Source organism: Equus caballus, chromosome 1 (genome assembly GCF_041296265.1).
Source record: "Equus caballus isolate H_3958 breed thoroughbred chromosome 1, TB-T2T, whole genome shotgun sequence".
In the NCBI taxonomy this organism is placed as follows: domain Eukaryota; kingdom Metazoa; phylum Chordata; class Mammalia; order Perissodactyla; family Equidae; genus Equus; species Equus caballus.
The window spans coordinates 34,772,736-34,792,224 of record NC_091684.1 but is presented as its reverse complement, the minus strand read 5'-3'; the positions used below and the strand labels follow the sequence as shown (position 1 = coordinate 34,792,224).

The 19,489-nt window shown below is 38.5% G+C and overlaps 1 protein-coding gene across 1 annotated transcript in view; it reads right to left on the bottom strand.

The window, feature by feature from the left end:
* CYP2C92 (cytochrome P450 2C92) overlaps window positions 1-17,572 on the bottom strand; it is a 78,342-nt gene extending 60,770 nt beyond the window's left edge. Inside the window, exon 1 of the mRNA XM_070269453.1 lies at window positions 17,399-17,572. Within this exon, the coding sequence (XP_070125554.1) occupies window positions 17,399-17,512 (114 nt within the window). The 5' untranslated portion in view covers window positions 17,513-17,572. The remainder of the gene's footprint in view (window positions 1-17,398) is intronic.
* Window positions 17,573-19,489: the final 1,917 nt, after the last annotated feature.

The window sequence follows — 19,489 nt, the reverse complement described above, 5'->3', positions numbered from 1 at the left end:
AGTGGGGTGATGTGGGTTTGGCATGAAGTACACTAGAGGCACCCATGGGCCGTTTTGGATGATCTGTCAGTGGGGTTTTCCACAGCTCATGGACAAACTTCCTGTTGGTGTAAAGTATACAATTTACAGGAACTATATCCCTTTAATGCCTTATCTGCTACCTACTGCTGAGTCATGGAGCTCCCAATTTAATACTCTCGATGCTGCAAGAGAAAAAAGAAGTCTCTTTGGCAGCATCTTGCACATCTGAGGAAACTAGGCATTCCCTCACTCTCTCTCCCTTTCCCCGTGGGAGAAATCATGGGCCATCATATTTAGCCCTCAGCTATGCCACCTTGGGGAAAGAGTCATGCCGGCAAAGTCAAGCTATTTCTCTTCCCCACTTCCAAACTGTTTCTTCCTCCAGCAAAGGGTTGAAATTCTGTTTTCCTGCATGCTTTGGGTAGGTCATCAACAATCTCTCCATTTCTCAATTCCATGTTTTCACCTGTGTTCTCCTTCCTACTCCAGGAAAGCTGCCAGGAATTTGGCCTTGAGCCAGTGACCTGCAGAGACTTGATTTCACTCCTGCTCAGGCTCCAGAGCTCATTGTGAAGACCCTGAGCCTTTTTTCAGTCACCCATAATAGTTTTAATTGCATTTTAGCTTCTATTTGTGTTTTAATGGAATTGCTTTCATTTTCACACCCTGGATCTTTCTCGCAAGTGTGAGCATCAACTGCTCTTGCTCTTAATACTGAGAATTTTTTCAGTGATGTTTGCTATGGTACATATCATGTTCACTAGCACGACAGTGGGAATGTTCAGGTTATCAGCCACTCCAGCTTTTGTATCTTCCTACACTCCAGGATGAAACTTGTCAAGGGTGTCATATTTTGCTATAGCTGATGCTGAATTGCTACTGGTAAGTTACATTTCTCCCTGTAGAGATTGAGTGCTTGAAAAATTCTGCCTGAAAGCAAGAGCTAAGAACACTTGAACTATCAAAACACCCTCCACCATCTCCCACTGATACCTAGGGACAGTGAGACTTTGTGTCTCATTAGTGGATTCTGCCATGAAACTTTTCAGCATTTCCAAAAGTTTTCCACAAGTACAGATCCCTGGCAGGATGAAATTTTTCCATAGTGGCTTTTGCAGACACTTGGTCTGTTTGCCTACCCAGACCACAGAGATCACTGAGCTAATTTCCACCAGTAACTAACCCTATGCCAGACAACTGGGAAAGACCATGGAATGTGTATTGTGGTGGAGGAAAATAAATACAACAAGGTTAATAGTAAAATGGTTAGCAACCTCTACTTTCCACCCAGATTGCCCTGGTTCATCTCCTGGGTCTGCTACTTAAATCTTTGTGACCTTTAACAAGAAACAAGATACATAACATAGCATCACCTATACATCCTAATCCTTGGAACTTCCAAATATGCTACTCTATATAATAAAATAAACAGTGTAGATGTGATTACATTAAGGATCGTGGCATGGGTATATTGTCCTGGATTATCCAAGTGGGCCCAAAGTGATCACAATAGTCCTTATAGCAGAGAGATAAGAGGATAAGAATTAATAGTTAGAGATGTTATAACTGAAACAAGAGGCCTGAGTGATGCAAAGAAGGAGCCATCAACCAAGGAATGCTGAAAGCATCTAGAAGCTGAAAAGGCAGAGAAATAGATTCTCTCCTAGGACCTCCAGAAGGAACTAGTCCTCTGACTCCTTGATTTTAGCCCAGTGAAACTGATATTGACTTTTGAACTCCATAACTGTAAGATTATAAATTTGTATTTTTAAGCCAAGTTTGTGGTAATTTGTTATAGCAGTAATGGGCATTAATACCAACACTATATACCCCATGAATTTATGAGAAAGTTTAAGTAACATAAAACATGCAAACTACCAAAACCAATGTAAGGGGAATCAGAAGATGAACAATGGGGAACGTAGTAATGGAAGAGAGATTATAAATTTCAATAAGATCCTCACCTTCACTTCACTAAGAAGGTGCTACAAATCAATGTATGGGACTCTATGTTTGCCCAGACCTTTGCCAACATAACATATTTTCATTTCCAATCAAGATGGCTTAAGGTGTATGTAATGTAGTTTTAATTTGTATTTTTTATTTTTAATCTGTTTTCATATGCTTAACATCCATTCCCATTTTGTCTTCTGTAAGCTGTTCTTTGAATCATTTGCCAAAGTTTCCAATATCTTAGAGGTTTTCCTGGCATATTGTGTAGAAGAAAAACAGCAAGTTGTAGAATAATGTGTTATATGAACCCAACTTTACAAAGAACCACTTTTAATCCCTTATGTATGTGTATGTTTACATAATGTATATATTTATAAATATATACTTGTGCACAGATATATGTATAGATACGTATGAACATCTGTACACATATACATTATCTTAAATATGTATGTCAAAATGTAATTGGCTTCCTCTTGGATATGACCTGGAGAAATTTAATGGGTGATGTTATTTCTCATTTCACACACCTCAAGAAAAACGGAAACAAAGAAACGACTATAGTTTGACATGTATGCAATATTCAGTTGTCCATTCTTTGAAGATGACACTAGACTAATCATTTCAGGACCATAGAATGTAATTATCTTTGCTCTTATGTTAATTACAAAGCAATGTAGTATAAACTTGAGAAGGAATAAAATCTGGTAATATCTTGCAGGAATTTTGTCCTTGTTAGAGGAAAACAATAATACTCAGAATGTATGATTAGCACTGAGAAAAATGCATAGTATACATAAAGCCAAATTGGAAATATGAAATAATAGGGAAATGAGGACATTTAGGTCGAAGAGTACAAAGTTGCAGTTATACAGAATGAATAACTTCTAGAGACCTAATGTACAGTAGAATGACTATAGTTAATAATAGTTTATTATATATTGGTGATTTGCTAGAATAGTAGATTTCAGGCGTTCTCACCACACACACCAAAAAATGATAAGAATGTGAGGAAATTAGTATGTTAATTAGCTTGACTTTAGTAATCATTGAACTATATATTTATATCAAAACATCATATTGTATATATACAAACTTAATTTTTTTAAATATAAAACGTGAAAGAATAAGTAATAATATTTCAAATTTTTATTTAGTGTTTTCTATCAGAGCCGTGATTGCTAACACTTAATGTTTATTCCTCACCATCACTGATGTCATTTACCTACAGACTGGAGCTACTCCTGGAAGCAATTCTCTCACTTTCACATACAAACCATAAGTAACTCTGTGTGACACTCAACCAAGAACTCAACCAAGAGACTCTCATCCCTTTTATCTCTTTTGTTGATTATCATTATGAGGCCCAGAATGACCTCTTTGGACTCTACGTTCTTTAATTTTTTAACTGCATTACGTACAAAAGAGGGAAAGTCTGAGAGCTAACCCAGAAAATAATAACATTATTTAGAACATGCAGAGGAGAAATGACTGTCAATTGGCATATATTAATAAAATTTGGGGAAGTGATATCTATAAGATGATGGACTAAGAAGTGCCCTGTTCATATCCCTCCTCAGCAACAATAATTTGGTAGCCATTCAGAAAAAAAGTGTTTTGGTTTGAAGTTTGGGATCCAGCTAGGAGATTTGGAAACCTGGTAGAATTCACAATTGAGGAAAGCCATTTTGAAAAGGTGGTTCCACACCCAGGAGGCTGACTGCCTGACCATGGTCACAGTTACAGACCCAGAAACAGCTCCATACCTCAAGGACTTGGATACAGCCTCATTTGGCCTTGATCTTGTCACAGTCACCATATTCCAAAGGAGCTGGAAACAGTCATGCTCACCCATACCTTAAATGATAGGCACATAGAGGTTGGTCCTGGCTATGAACACTGCAGTGGCCCAAGAACCAGCTCTAGTGCCTCTCTATTACAAACAAGAACACCCTGGAGGTAAGCCCATCAAACTCAGTCTGACTATAGATTATAAAAGGGCACTATAAATTGGCTACAACTCCACCCATCCCAGCCCTGCCATCACAGGGATCCAGCAGAATAAACTCCTGCCTCTGCTTACAGAAATCCTGAAAGGGCACTATTCTCAGCTCCAGTCCCTCCAGTTATAGTAAGAGAGCAGTTCAGCCTACCCAGGGACCAGCAGGAGACAATCCCATTTTTGCCCCCCAGAGATCCTGAAAGGACCCTATAATAGGCTTAAACTGCTACAGCCATGGTCAAGGAGCAGACCAGCCTGCCTAGGGACCCAGAGAAGGACATGCCCATCCATTCCTCCAGTACCAAATCTGCATATCTCAATCTTGTCTATAGACCCAAAGCAGCACTGGGACACAGTTCCAGCCTCTCTCAGCCACTGTCCAAGGCCAGATCTGCCCATCCAGGGAGCAACTCAGTGACCCAGCATGAGCCCTCCCAGGGATCTCCCAGGATGCACACCCATCCATGCACCTGATAAGAAGCCTGCTGTCAGTGGAACCAAATTTGGACCCTGAAGCAGGCCATTGTCCCAACAGCACCCTACTGATTAGGGGTGGTCCCATCCACCTGGGGATCCATGCCTTTCTGAGCTCCTGATAACAAGCCCACCAACAACAGAACCCACAGCAGACCCAGCAACAGGCTCATAACCCAACTTCCCCTCATACCACTCTGATTCTGGAGATAATTCCATAAGCCTGGGGAATGAACAGGAGAAGGTATTTATCTGCTGAAACTAGACTGTAAAGACTGGAATTGAAAAATTCAACACAGAGTTTCCACAGCAGACTCAAACATGCAGAAGAAAAAATTAATGAACATGAAGACAAGGTTTTGAAACTAGCCAGTTAGAGGAGCAAAAAGAAAATAGAATTTAAAAGGGTGAAGAAATTCTGTGTGAAGTATAGGACTGCATCAGAGGAAAGGATAAAAATTATATAGCCTCTCAATAGACACAGAAAAAGCATTTGACAAAATTAAACACCCTTTCATGGTAAAAACTCTCTACAAATGGGATATAGAGGAATCATATTTCAACATAATAAAGACCATAGGTGACAAACAGATCGCTAGAATACTCAATTGTGAAAGATCAGGAACAAGACAAGAGTGCTAACTTTCACCACTCCTATTCAAAATAGTAGTGGAAGTTCTAGCCAGAGCAATTCAGCAAGAAAAACAAATAGAAGGCATCCAAATCCTAAATGAAGAAGTAAAATATCCTGTTTGTAGAAGACATGATCTTATACGTAGAAAACACTAAAGACTCTGCAAGAAAATTGTTAGAACTAATCAATAAATTCACTAAAGTTGCAGAATACAAAAATGAACATAAAGAAATCAATTATATTTCTAATTACTAACAATAAAACATCTGAAAAAAATGAAGAAAACATCCCATGTACAATAGCATCAAAAACAGTAAAATACTTAGGGGTAAATTTAAGCAAGGGGGTGAAAGATTTGTATATTGAAAACTGTAAGACTGTAATAAAATAAATTAAAGAAGATACAAATAAATGGAAAGATATTCCATGTTCATGGATTGGAAAAATTAATATTGTCAAAATGTCCATGCTATCCAAAGTAATCCATAGATTTGACGCAATCCCTATGAAAATTCAAGTGGCATTTTTACAGAAATAGGAAAAAACCCCAAAATTTGTATGGAACTTCAAAAGACTCCAAATATCAAAGATATTCTGAGAATGAAGAACAAAACGGGAGGCATCAGACTTCCTGATTTCAAACTGTATTACAAAGCTCTATTAATAAAAACATTATGGTACTGGCATAAAAACAGTTACATAGACTCATGGAACAGAACTGAGAGCCCAGCAATAAACCCATTCATATACTGTCAATTAACATTTGATAAGAGAACAAAGAACACTCAACATAGAAAGGATAGATCTTCAACAAATGATGTTTGGAAAATGGGTATTCACATGGAAAAAAAGGAAATTGGATCTCTATTTTACACCACTCACAAAAATTAATTTCAAAAGGATTAGAGACTTAAATGCAAGACCTCAAACCATAGAACTCCTAGAAGAAAACATAAGAGAAAACCTCCTTGACATTGGTCTTGGTAATGACTTTTTGAATATGACACCAAACACACAAGCAATAAAAGCAGTAATAAACAAGTGAACCTCGTGTGCATGAAACTGGCCTGGGAGCTTCCCGGTATAATCTGAAACTGGTCTTTGTATGTGGAGGGCAAGGAGAGACTGAAGAAAAAGGCAGACCATTCCAGGTGATTGGTAGGTTGCAGGTTTAATAAGCAAGGGAACTTATTTATAAGCTTTTCTTGGGTGGCCACAAGATCAGTAATTATCCATACCTGCCCACCAAATCTTAAAAGTTTATAGAGAAGCCTTAACTGGATTCAATCACAAACACAGTAGTCCTTAACTGGGTTCAGTCATTTACCCAGTCCAGATGGTCTCAACACCACATCACTATCTCCAAGTTGTATCCATGGGGAGCTGCTAGTACGGTAAAGGCAAGCAGAGCACACATTCCAAGGACAGGGGAAGGGAGAAGAGCCTCCAGTTGCCTGGGTCCAGCTCTCAAGTCAAAGGGTCAGTCACATCTACTTGACTACCTTCCCCAACAGTACTAAATCACACTAAAAAGATTCTGCACAACAAAGGAAGTGATTCACAAAATGAAAAGGCAACCTATTAAGTGGGAGAAAATATTTGAAAACCATATATCCAATAAGGAGTTAATAGCCAAAATATATAATGAAGTCATACAACTCAATAGAAATAAAATAAATACAGTAGTCCCCCTTTATCCACTGACAGAGGCATAAACTGGGCACATAAAATACAAATGACCATTCTATAACTCAGAGGAAGTCATCCTTTCCCAAAAACATTTTATCAGCCATCACAAGATTATCTCTAGGCAGAAAATTTTATCCTGTTCCTACTTTTCTGCTTCAGCTGATTAAAATTGAACATTTGGTTTCTTCAAGGCATATATATACAATCCCTTACATGAAACCTATGGATTCTAATGTATTTCCACTTTCAGAATTGTTTGATATTTTAAAAAGGAGTATTATGTATACACTATAGAATTTATAATACTGCCAAAATATTGTAGAGTGATGCCATATAATCAAGCACATGGATATTTTTGAGCAAAATAAAAATATTCAAACAAAGTGGAATAAGTAAGAATATAAACGATTCACTTCAGTTCAAGTCAGGTTTTGACCGTCCAATGAAACTGCACCAACCTTAGATTTTATTTATATTTCCAGGAGTTTTAGTATTGCAAAGCTGCGGATGAGGGATTTCTAACCCCATATTAGGAAAATAAAATTAGAAATGCTATCCAATGCAGTAGCTATAGGCCACAGATTTTTCTTTATATTTAAATTGAGTTAATTAAAAGTAAATAAAAATTTAGCTCTTCTGGTGCATTAATCACATTACAGACACTCAATAAGCCTATGTGTCTAGTAGCCACTTTATTGGACAGCACAAATATAGAACATTTCCATCACTGCAGAAAGTTGTCTTAGACCAGTTGTCAGCAAACCATGGCCCATGCAAATCCAGTCTGCCACTTGTTTTTGTACAGCCCATAAGCCAAGAATTTTAAAATTGAAAAAAAAAAACAAAAGAAGCGTAGTATTTTGTGATGTAAAAATTATATGAAATTTAAATATCATGGTCCTGAGAGGGGTGTCAAGATGGTGGTTTAGGCAAACTTTGAGCTCACCTCCTCCTGTGGAAACAACCAATTTACAACTACTCTGGGAACAATTATCCCTGAGAGAGGACTGAAAACTGGATGAAAAGAATCCCTGCAACAGGGGACAGTGCTGAATGAGGTGGAAGAGGCAGAAATTCCTTTTTGGAGAGGAAAAAAACTGTCTTCACTAGCCATGGTGTCTCATGGATGGCCAGAAGCAATCCTATGGTATTCAGCCTTTCCTGGAGGAGTGGGGGACCTGAGTGGGGGAGCATTATTGCTATGAGCATCCTTTGGACTCAGCACAACTGAGAAGAGTCTCATAATATCTGGCTTTGCTGGCTACTAACAACAATGGGGAATACCCCCAAAAGAGCTATCAGACATAAGAGGAAAAAAGCTTGCTCTTAAAGGGCCCATGTACAAATTCACCCACTTTGGAAAGCAAACTAAAATCCTCAGAAAGAAAGGTGCACAGTCGTTTGGTGAAAAGAAACTCACCTGATAGGCTCTGGGTGCTACTTGGAGAGAGGCGAGACCTCTCCAGGGACTGAGATATTGGTGGTAGACATTATTGTGACCTAGTACAAGAATGCTGACACATACTCTGGCAGGTGCCCTTGGAGTTCTCCCCTTGGCCTGTCAGCCCAGGGTCTGCCCCACCCACTAGAGCATCAATTTAATCCAGCTCAGCCAGGAGAGGCAGCCTGTCCTAGGGAGTGGCCCCATCCAACAGCAGGCCCTCAGGCAACTTATAGGCCTGCATAGGCTGGGTTCCTGGATCTTCCGAAACAAGGCAAGCAGGTCTGCTTCTGTGGGGCAGACCATGTGTGATGAGTAGGTGGAGTGTGTGGGGCCTTTGCTGTGAGGCAACTGCTTCTACTTCAGGGGATCAGGATGTGCACACAGGGAAGGACTGTGTTGACAGTGTGTGTGTGACCCTATGGGTGGTGGGAGATGTCAGCTGCAGAAGACTTGTGCTTCTCAAACAGCCACATAGGGGATCAGTCCCACCTTCCAGAGCCTGAAAAAATTGAGCACTCCAATGCCTGGGGCTAGCCCCACTCAGCTGCAATCTTGAGAGAACTGACAACAGCCTTGTAGGCTGGAGGCCTACAGCAATTGTAAGCACCTGAGCCTCACAACCAGCCACATTGGGGGCCTACTCACTTAACAGAAAAACTGCAACAAGAATGTGCTATTAGACTTTGCAGCCAACTGTGCTGGGGGTCTGCATGCCTGAAAAAAAAAAGAGAAGGGTGCAGAGAAGCCACACACTGCTGAAAATTACAACCAGCTGGCCAGGGGGATAGCCTAGTCTCCCTGGGCATTTGCAGCAAGAGTAACCCTGCCACAACAGATGGACAAACATAGCCCACACAAGAGTCACTCCTGGAACATTTGGAACTGGTGACAAGAGGGAAGCACACTGCTGGGCCTCATAAGGTGTCTCTTACATAAGGCCACCTCTCAAAGATCAGGAGACATAGCTGACCCATCTAATACACAGACATAAGCACAGAGAAGAAGCAAAATCAGGAGGCAAGGAATATGCTCTGAGTAAGGAAACAGGACAAAACTCCAGTAAAAGAACTAAATGAAAGAGAAATAAACAATCTACCTGACAAAGATTTCAAACAAAAAGTCCTAAGGATGCTCACTGATCTTGGGAGAAGAATGGATGAGCACAGTCAGAACATCAACAAAGAATTGGAAAATATAAAAAAGAACTAATCAGAAAAGAAGAATATAATACTGGAAATGAAAAACTCACTAGAGGAACTCAATAGCAGAGTAGATGATACAGAAGAATGGGTCAGTGAGCTGGACTAAAGACCAGAGGAAATCACCCAAGCTGAACAGATAAAAGAAAAAAGAATTAAAAAGAATGAGAACAGTCTAAGTTACCTCTGGAACAACATCAACCACACTAACATTCATACTATACGTGACCCAGAAGGAGAAGAGAGAGACAAAGGGGCAGAAATCTATTTGAAGAAATAATACCTGAAAACATTCATAACCTAAGGAAGGGAAGAGTCATCCAGGTACAGGAAGCACAGGAAGCATCAAACAAGATAAACCCAAAGAGGTCCACAGCAAGACACATTATAATTAAAATGTCAAAAATTAAAAATGAAGAGAGAAACCTAAAATATGCAAGATAAAGGAAACAAGTTACATACATAGGAAACCCCATAAGGCTATCAGTGGACTTCTCAGCAGAAACCTTAAAGGAGTGGCATGATAAATTTAAAGTGCTGAAAGGAAAAAAGCTACAGCCAAAAATACTCTACCTGGGAAGGTTATCATTCAGGATGGAAAAGGGATAAAGAGTTTCCCAGACAAGCAAAAATTAAAGGAGTTTAGCCCCAAGACACCAGTTTTACAAGAAATGCTAAAGTGATTTATTTAAGTGGGAAAGAGAAGACCACAAAAAGGAATAAGAAAATTATCAAAAAAAAAAAGAGGAAAAAGAAATAAAATCACTGGAAGATATTCAGATGGCCAATGGGCACATGAAAAGATGTTCAACATCATTAGCTATCAGAGAAATGCAACCAAAACTACAATGAGCTATCACCTCACTGCCATCAAAATGGCTAAAATTAACAAGACAGGAAACAATAAGTGTTGGAGAAGATGTGGAGAGAGGGGGACTCTCATACACTGCTGACGGGAGTGTAAATTGGTGTAGCCACTATGGAAAACAGTATGCAGAGTCTTAAAAAAATTAAGAATAGATCTACCACATGATCCAGCTATTTCACTTCTGGGTATTTATCCAAAGAACATGAAAACACAAATGCATAAAGATACATGCACCCCTATGTTCATCACAGCATTATTCACAATAGCCAAGACTTGGAAGCAACCTAGGTACCCATCAAGGGATGAATGAATAAAGAAGATGTGGTATATATACACAATGGAGTACTACTCAGCCATAAGAAATGATGAAATCCAGCCATTTGTGACAACATGGATGGACCATGAGTATATTATCCTCAGTGAAAAAGTCAAAGGGTGAAAATCAAATACCGTATGATCTCCCTCATAAGTAGAAGATAAATGAAGGAGACCTGGCATGAAATGTGGTTGTTCTTGCACGCGAGGCATCCACAAGACTGGCTGGACTTTTCTGCAAACGGAATGTTCTGCCTGGTGAACTCACAAGGCCCCAGGGAAAACATTGCTTGCAAACAAGAATGTTTTATCAGCTTCTCAAAAGGAGCAAGCCTGGGACCTTGGGAGTTTGAAACATTATGAAGGAACCTGTTATGAACAGATGTGTAGGGGAAAGGTCATTATTGTGGGATGCTTGCGCAGGTTTAGGTCGCTGACTCACTGCTTTGGCAAAAGGCCGGCTTTGTTTAGAGGCTATAATAATAAAGAGCTCAAGGAGCTCGAGGGGGAGAAGACTACTGCACAGCAACTGGTGTTCGTGTTTTCATTTAGTCGGCAGCAATAAAAACAACAACAAACACATAGAAACAAAGATTGGATTTGTGATTACCAGAGGGGAAGGAGGGAGGGGGAAGGGTGAAAGGGGTGATTAGGCACATGTGTGTGATAATGGATCGTAATTAGTCTTTGAGTGGGGAACATGGTGTAATCTACACAGAAATTGAAATATATAACGATGTACACCTGAAATGTATACAATGTTCTAAACCAATGTTACCACAATAAAAAAATTTTTTATATAAAAATGAGAATAGGAGGCAGCCCCATGGCTGAGTGGTTAAGTTTGTGTGCTCTGCTTCGGTGGCCCAGGGTTTCACTAGTTTGGATCCTCAGTGAGGACATGACACCACTCATCAGGCCATGCTGAGGTGACGTCCCACAAGGCATGACCAGAGGCACTTACAACTAGAATATACAACTATGTACTGGGGGTCCTTGGGGAGAAGAAGAAGGAAAGGAAAAAAGAAGATTGGCAACAGATGTTAGCTCAGGTGACAATCTTCAAGAAAAAAATTAAAAATAAATAAAATTTAAGCATCGTGTTTCCCGACATGTGGTCCATCTTTGAGAATGTTCCATGTGCACTTGAGAAGAATGCTTATTCTGCCATTTTGGGACAAAATATTCTAAATATATCTATTAAGTCCCAGCTGGTCTAGTATTTCATTTAGGGTCACTGTTTCCTTGTTAACATTCTGTTTTCATAATCTACCTATTGATGTAAGTGGGGTGTTAAGGCACCCTACTATTATTGTTTTGGTGTCAATTTCTCACTTTAGTTCTGTTAATAGTTGCTTTATATACTTTGGTGCTCCTGTGTTAGGCGCATATATATTAACAGGTGTTATGTCTTCTTGGTGTAAATCCCTTTTATCATTATACCCTGCCCCTCTTTGTCTCTCATTGACTTTTTTATCTTGAAGTCTGCTCTGTCTGGTATAAGTATGGCCACACCCACTTTCTTTTGCTTGCCATTTGCTCGGATATTCATCTTCCATTCCTTCACTCTGAGCCTATGTTTGTCTTTAGGGCTGAGATGTGTTTCCTGGAGGAAGTATATTGTTCGGTATTGTTTTTAATCCATCCAGAATTCTGTGTCTTTTGATTGGTGAATTCTATCCAGTCACATTTAGAGTGATTATTGATATGTGAGGGCTTCATATTGCCATTTTATCTCTTGTTTTCCAGTTCTTTATTTTTATTGTTTCTTTTTCCTTGTATTTCTGCCTGCCATTTCTGCTTGGTGGTTCTCTGTGATAGTTTTCACTGTATTTATGATTTGTGACTATGCTCTGATTTTTTGTTTTGTGGCTACCATGAGGTTTGTATAAATAATCTCATAGATGAGATATTCCTTTTTCTGATAGCCTCTTATCTCCATTACACTATGCAGGTTCCATCCCTTTCCACTTCCCCATCTATGTTTATGTTGTCACAAATTATTTTTATTTGTGTTGTGAGTTTGTGACCAAATTAAAGTGGTTACACTTATTTTTTTTTTTAAGATTTTATTTTTTTCCTTTTTCTCCCCAAAGCCCTCCAGTATATTGTATAGTTGTGTATTCTTCGTTGTGGGTCCTTTTGGTTGTGGCATGTGGGATGCTGCCTCAGCGTGTTTTGATGAGCAGTGCCATGTCCGTGCCCAGGATTCGAACCAACGAAACACTGGGCCGCCTGCAGCAGAGCACACGAACTTAACCACTCGGCCACGGGGCCAGCCCCATGTTACACTTATTTTTGATGTTTTCTTTCCCTTTATCCTTTAGATTATAATTAACTGCTAACCTATTTTGATATATAACTGAAATTTTCTAGTTTTTCTGTCTGTCTATCTGATGGATCAAGGCTTTGTAAACATTTGTAAACCATTTCCTTTTTGTTTCAGGTAGGAGGGCATGCCTAGTGAAACAGAGCATACCAACTCGTATGGTATGCAGCAAAAGCAGTACAAAGAGAGAAATTTATAGCAATCCTGGCCTACCTCAACAAACAAGAAAAATCTCAAATAAGTAATCTTAAACCACAACTAAGAGAACTAGAAAAAGGTGGGGAAAACCCCCACAAAGTCAGTAGAAGGAGGTAAACACTAAAAATCAGAGGAGAAATAAATTAAATAGAGATGTAAAAAACAAAACAAAGGATCAATGTAGCTAAGAGATAGTTCTTTGAGAAGATAAACAAAATTGACAAACCCTTTGCCAGATTCATTAAGAAAAAAAGACTCAAATAAAATCAGAAATGAAAGAAAAGAAATTACAATGGATACCCCAGAAATAGAAATGATTTTAAGAGATACTATGAAAATTTACATGTCAAAAAATTGGATAACCTAGAGAAATTTATAAAGTCTTTGAATCATACAATCTCCGAAAAATGAATCAAGAAGAAATAGAGAATCTGCATAGACCAATCACAAGTAAGGAGATTGAAACAGTAATCAAAAACCTCCCAAGAAACAAAAGTCCAGGACTAGATGGCTTCTCTGCTGAATTCTACAAAACATTCAAAGAAAATTTAATACCTATCCTTGTCAAACTATTCCAAAATATTTAAGGGGATGGGACATTTCCTAACTCATTCTACAAGGCCAACATTATCTTGATTCTCAAACCAGACAAGAACGACCAAAACTAAAAAATTATAGGCTAATATTGATGATGAACGTAGGTGCAAAAATCTTCAGCAAAATATTAGCAAATTGATACAATACATTAAAAGGGTCATATACCATGATCAAGAGTGATTTGTTTCAGGGATTCAAGCATGTTTCAACATCTGTGAATTAATGAACGTGAGACACCACATAAGCAAAATAAAAAATAAAAAAATCACATGATCATCTCAACAGATGCATAGAAAGCATTTGACAAGATCCAAATGATATCCTAACTCCCAAAACTTGAAATAAAATGCGTGTAGAAGGAAAGAACCTCAACATAATAAAGGCAATATATGACAAACACACAGCCAACATCATACTCAAGAGTGAAAACCTGAAAGCCATGCCTCTGGGAACAAGAACAAGACAAGGGTGCCCACTCTCACCACCCTTATTCAACATAGTACTCGAAGTGTTAGAGCAATTAGGCAAGAAAAAGAAGTAAAAGGGATCAAGATTGGAAAAGAAGAAGTAAAACTCTCACTGCTTGCAGATGACATCAATCTATACACAGAAAAGTGTGTGGAATCCACCAGAAAACTATTAGAAATAACCAACCACTACAACAAAATTGCCAGGTACAAAATCAACATACAAAAATCAGTTGCATTTCCATACAGTAATAATGGACTAGCAGAAAGAGAAGTAAAGAATACAATCCCATTTACAATTGCAACCAAAAGAATAAAATAACAAGGATAAATTTAACCCAGGAGGTGAAAGACTTTTACACTGAAAACTATAAGACATTATTGAAATAAATTGAAGATGACATAAGCAAATGGAAAGATATTCCATGTTCATTCTTTGGAAGAATAAACTGAGTCAAAATGTCCGCATTACCCACAGCAATATACAGATCCAATGGCATCCCAATCAGAATCCAAATGAGATTCCTGACAGAAATAGAACAAAGAATCTTAAAATTTACATGAAACTACGAAAGACTGAATAACCAAAGAAATCCTCAGAAAAGAGAACAGAGCTGGAGGGATCACAATCCCAGACTTCAAAGTATACTACAAAGCTATAGTAATAAAAACAGCATGGTACTGGCACAAAAACAGACACACAGATCAATGGAACAGAATTGAAAGCCTGGAAATAAAACCGTGCTTCTATGGATAGCTATTCTTCAGCAAATGAGCCAAGAACATACAATGGAGAAAGGAGAGTCTCTTCCATAAACGGTGTTTGGAAAACTGCACAGCTCCATGCAAAAGAATGAAAGTAGACCATGAGCAGAACAAAAAGATAACCCACCAACTAGGAGAAAATATTTGCAAATCCTGTGTCCAGCAAGGATTTATTTCCAAAATATATAAAGATCTCATACAACTCAACAACAAAAAACAAACAACCTGATCAAAAAATGCACAGAGCATATGAATATAAGTTTTTCCAAAAAAGATGTACAGATGGCCAACAAGAACTTGAAAAGATGTTAAACATCACTAATTATCAGGGAAATGCAAATCAAAACTACAATGAGATATCATCTCAAACCCGTCACAATGGCTATAATTAGCAATACAAGAAATGACAAATGTTAGAGAGGATGTGGAGAAAAGGGAACCCTCATACAGTGCTGGTGGGATGCAGATTTCTCAAAAACTTGAAAATAGAAATACCATGTGATCCAACTATCCTACTACTGGGTATTTATCAAAAGAAACAGGAAATCAACAATTCAAAGAGATTTATGCATCCCAGTCATTAGTCACAATATTGTGAACATTATTCACAATAGCCAAGATGGGGAAGGAACCCAAGTGCCCACCAACAGATAAATGGATAAAGAACATATAGTGTACATGTATACAATGGAATACTACTGGCCATGAAAAAAGACAAAACTGTGCCATTTACAACAACATGGATGGACCTTGAGGGTAGTATGCTAAGCAAAATAAGCCAGACAGAGAAAGGTAAACACTGTATGATTTCACTCAAATGTGGAAGATAAACAAACTCAGGGATAAGGAGAACAGATTAGGGGTACCAGAGGGGAAGAGGCTGGAGGAAGGGCGAAAGGGATAAAGGCGGATATATGTACAGTAACAGATAAAAACTGGACTATTGGTTGTGAACAGGATGCAAACTATATGGAAACAGATAATAATGTACATGTGAAATTTACACAATGTTATAAGCCAATAACACCTCAATAAAATAAGTTCAAAAATTTAAACATCATTTTGGTTAATTCTGTTATTTTATAGGTAAATTAAAGCAGAGGAAAGGTTTTCTTTTCATGGGGATCTGAAAAATGAAATTGTAATCAAATGGTCAATAAACTTTATACATAAAAAGACCCCAAATTCACTTCTATAAATTTATTTAAAGGTGACTTGAATAACAAATAATGTGAGGAAACAATAAGGTATTGAATAATGGGAAATCTGTAGAGTTATCTACTTCTATGGCAGGCTCCTTTACATATTCCAGGGTCTAAGCTTTCAAAAACAGTTTTATTTTAGCTAAGGAGGTGTAGACTTATTTGCAACATCTAGGGGATGTGTGCGTGAGAGAGAGAGAGAGATTTACAGGTAAAATGTGACTTGCAGTCTTTCCTTTCACTTCATTTGGGAGATAAATGGAGATAAACAGGGCAATTTGGAATCCAAGCAGAAAATGAGAGTCACTGTAACAAGCACTTCATAGGTTAGCAGAGCTCACAGTGGGAGGTACATAATTACCATAAAATTTTAACACAAAATCCAATAAAGAAGGGGAAAAAGCTAAGCAAAACTGGAAACATAACCAATTACAGTCAGTGATAGGGATTAATAATAGTTGAAGTCTACTTAAATAAATCATCATACAACTTGGTATTTGTGTATTTTGCAGAATTATGCTGTAGAATATATATTCACAAAATGTGTAACTCAGTATAGTGAGAAATGGGTAATATGAAATGGGTAACTTTCATGCTGACAGTTTTTAAATCATACTTTGTTCATGCAAACATTATAATTGATGAGTACTGCACAAAGATATGCCAAAGCAATTAAAACCATATATTAAATTACAAACCACAGGTAGCACCATTACTGGTAACGTGTAGGCAGGGACATTGAAAGAAACCCCCAGACTTGTCAGTGAGCCTGACAGTACAATTATAGTCTAATTATGTGAAAGCACATGTCAGCTGGTTCATCAATATAAGGATTTGCAAGATTATTCTCACTTGACAAGTATTCACTGATGAGAAGTTCTGATATGGGTAACCCACAGTTATGCTATGGAAGAAACGATGCTGTTTAACTCTTCTGAAAACTGAGGCTCAAAACTTTCAACTCTTATAATGCCATGACTTGAAAATAAACAACAGAATGAGATTAAACAACCTTGTATACCCACACTGGATGCACAGTCATGATTGTACACACACAACAAGCAGACATACACACAAGAGCTCTCTTGGCTCCCTGCTACATACACTCCCTCCTCTACCTGAGGGCTGGTAGCCACTACCCATAATGAAAGATTTGGCTACCCATGAAATATTTTCAAGGACGTTGTTATACAAGAGAGCAGACTGTTAAGATCAGAGTCACAGAGTATGGAATCACTCACCTTAGTTTTTCTCAATTCTTCCACAAGGCAGCAGGCTTCCTGTTGAACTCGATCCTCAATGTTCCTATTTCCCACCTCAAAATTCCTCAGGATCATGAGGGAAAAGTGATGCATCTCATTCCATCTCTTCCTATTGCTGAATACTATTCCTATCCGAGGGGAAAGAGAAACTGAAAGGGAGATTCTCGTCAAGGAAGGGGAAGCTGGGAGCTGGCCCCGTGGCCAAGTGGTTAAGTTTGCGCATTCCTCTCAGTGGCCCAGGATTTTATCTTTTGGAATCCTGGGCAGGAACATGGCACCACTCATCAGGCCATGCTGAGGCAGCGTCCCACATGCCACGACTAGAAGGACCCACAACTAAAATACGCAACTATGTACTCGGGGGATTGGGGGTAAAAAGCAGAAAAAAAAGAAGATTGGCAACAGTTGTTAGCTCAGATGCCAATCTTTAAAAAAAAAAAAAAGAGGAAGCTGATACTTGGCAGCCTTGGGGCTGGGCAAAGCTCTCCTGAGAAAATCTTTAAATTCATGTTTCCCCACCCCCATTACCAATACTGAATATGCACACATACACTTATCATTTCCTTTATTAGCTCTTTCACCTGCTGAGAAATGACCTCTTCCTGAAAACTCTCTCAGATCAATCAGAGCTTCCTTCACTGCTTCATATCCATGCAGCACCACGGCAGGCCCCAAGCCCAAATTCAGAGTAAACACAGGGCCATACAGTTTTGAGAGCTGGGAAATGGAAAGAAAATGCAAATCTTAGTAAAAGAAGTCAATTCGTCTATATTTTTGCATGATTCAGATTGATATTATCATCGTATATTTTATATTTCTATTCAGTCATCACAGCTTTAAATACTTCTGAATTTTATTCATGAGTATGATGATGATTATAGCTGCCGCATACGGATGGCCTATGAAATGCCATGCAATGACCCAGGCCATTGGTACACAGATTATATATAATCCTCACATCTACACATTCGCAAGTTTATTTGTTCAGTTTTACAATAAAGAAACTAAACTCAGAGAATTACAAATTCTTTTGCAGTGTACCATGGCAAATAAATAAAAGACACAAATTTGAACTTCTATTTTGTCAACATCTGATGCTTGAACAATTTGTCAGTCCCACTGCCTCCCATCTTTGGAACAATGTGAGGCTGATTGCTTCAGGATCACCTGTAGAACTCTTCCCATGAGTATTCAGATTTAGTAGTCTTGTAATGAACACTAGGAATCTATATTTTTTTAAATGAGCCCAAATGATTCTAACACCCACTCCAGTTTGAAACCACTGCTATTACAAATACAGAAGGAGAACAAGCATCACAAAGGCAGTGCCAGAACATGCAGCATCTCATGGAAGAACAATTTCTTTTATCCTGCAGCATTCACAGGGTACAGACAGCAGCTTTATGAAAATCAAAAAGGACTCTGTTACCACCCAATGTATCCACAATGATTATTTCTTTCACTCATTTATGCGGATCCTGAGCCCATAGCTATTTCTTGACATTAGACATAATTTGCTTCTAGAGAAGTTTAATTTTCATGACTCATCAGAACAAAATCTTTAGCTCATAAAGCAGATAAACATTTTTTTCTTTCTGTGAGGTAGATTGACCCCGAGCTAACATCTGTAGCCAATTTTCCTCTTTTTTTTTTCTGCCCAATGCCCCAGTACGTAGCTGCATACCCTAGTTGTAGGTCATTCTAGTTCTTCTATGTGGGATGCCGCCACAGCATGGCCTGATGTGTGGTGTATAGTTCCGCAACCAGGACCCAAAACAGCGAACCCCGGGCCACCAAAGTAGAGTGTGCAAACTTAACCACTAGGCCACAGGGCTATCCTCAGATAACTCCTTGAATGAAATCTCTGATCAGAAAACATTTCCATTACCATTTGGTTTCAGGGAGAAAAATCACAGCAAATGACTATGAAACAAGAGCAGGAACACTCAAGACTTTGCCACTTTATTATTTTGATCCTGTCTACAACAATTTGATATTTCTCTTCTCCCAAAATGCTTTACTTCATTCCACTATCTGACAAGGAAAAACTGAGAAACAATGGAATCGTTG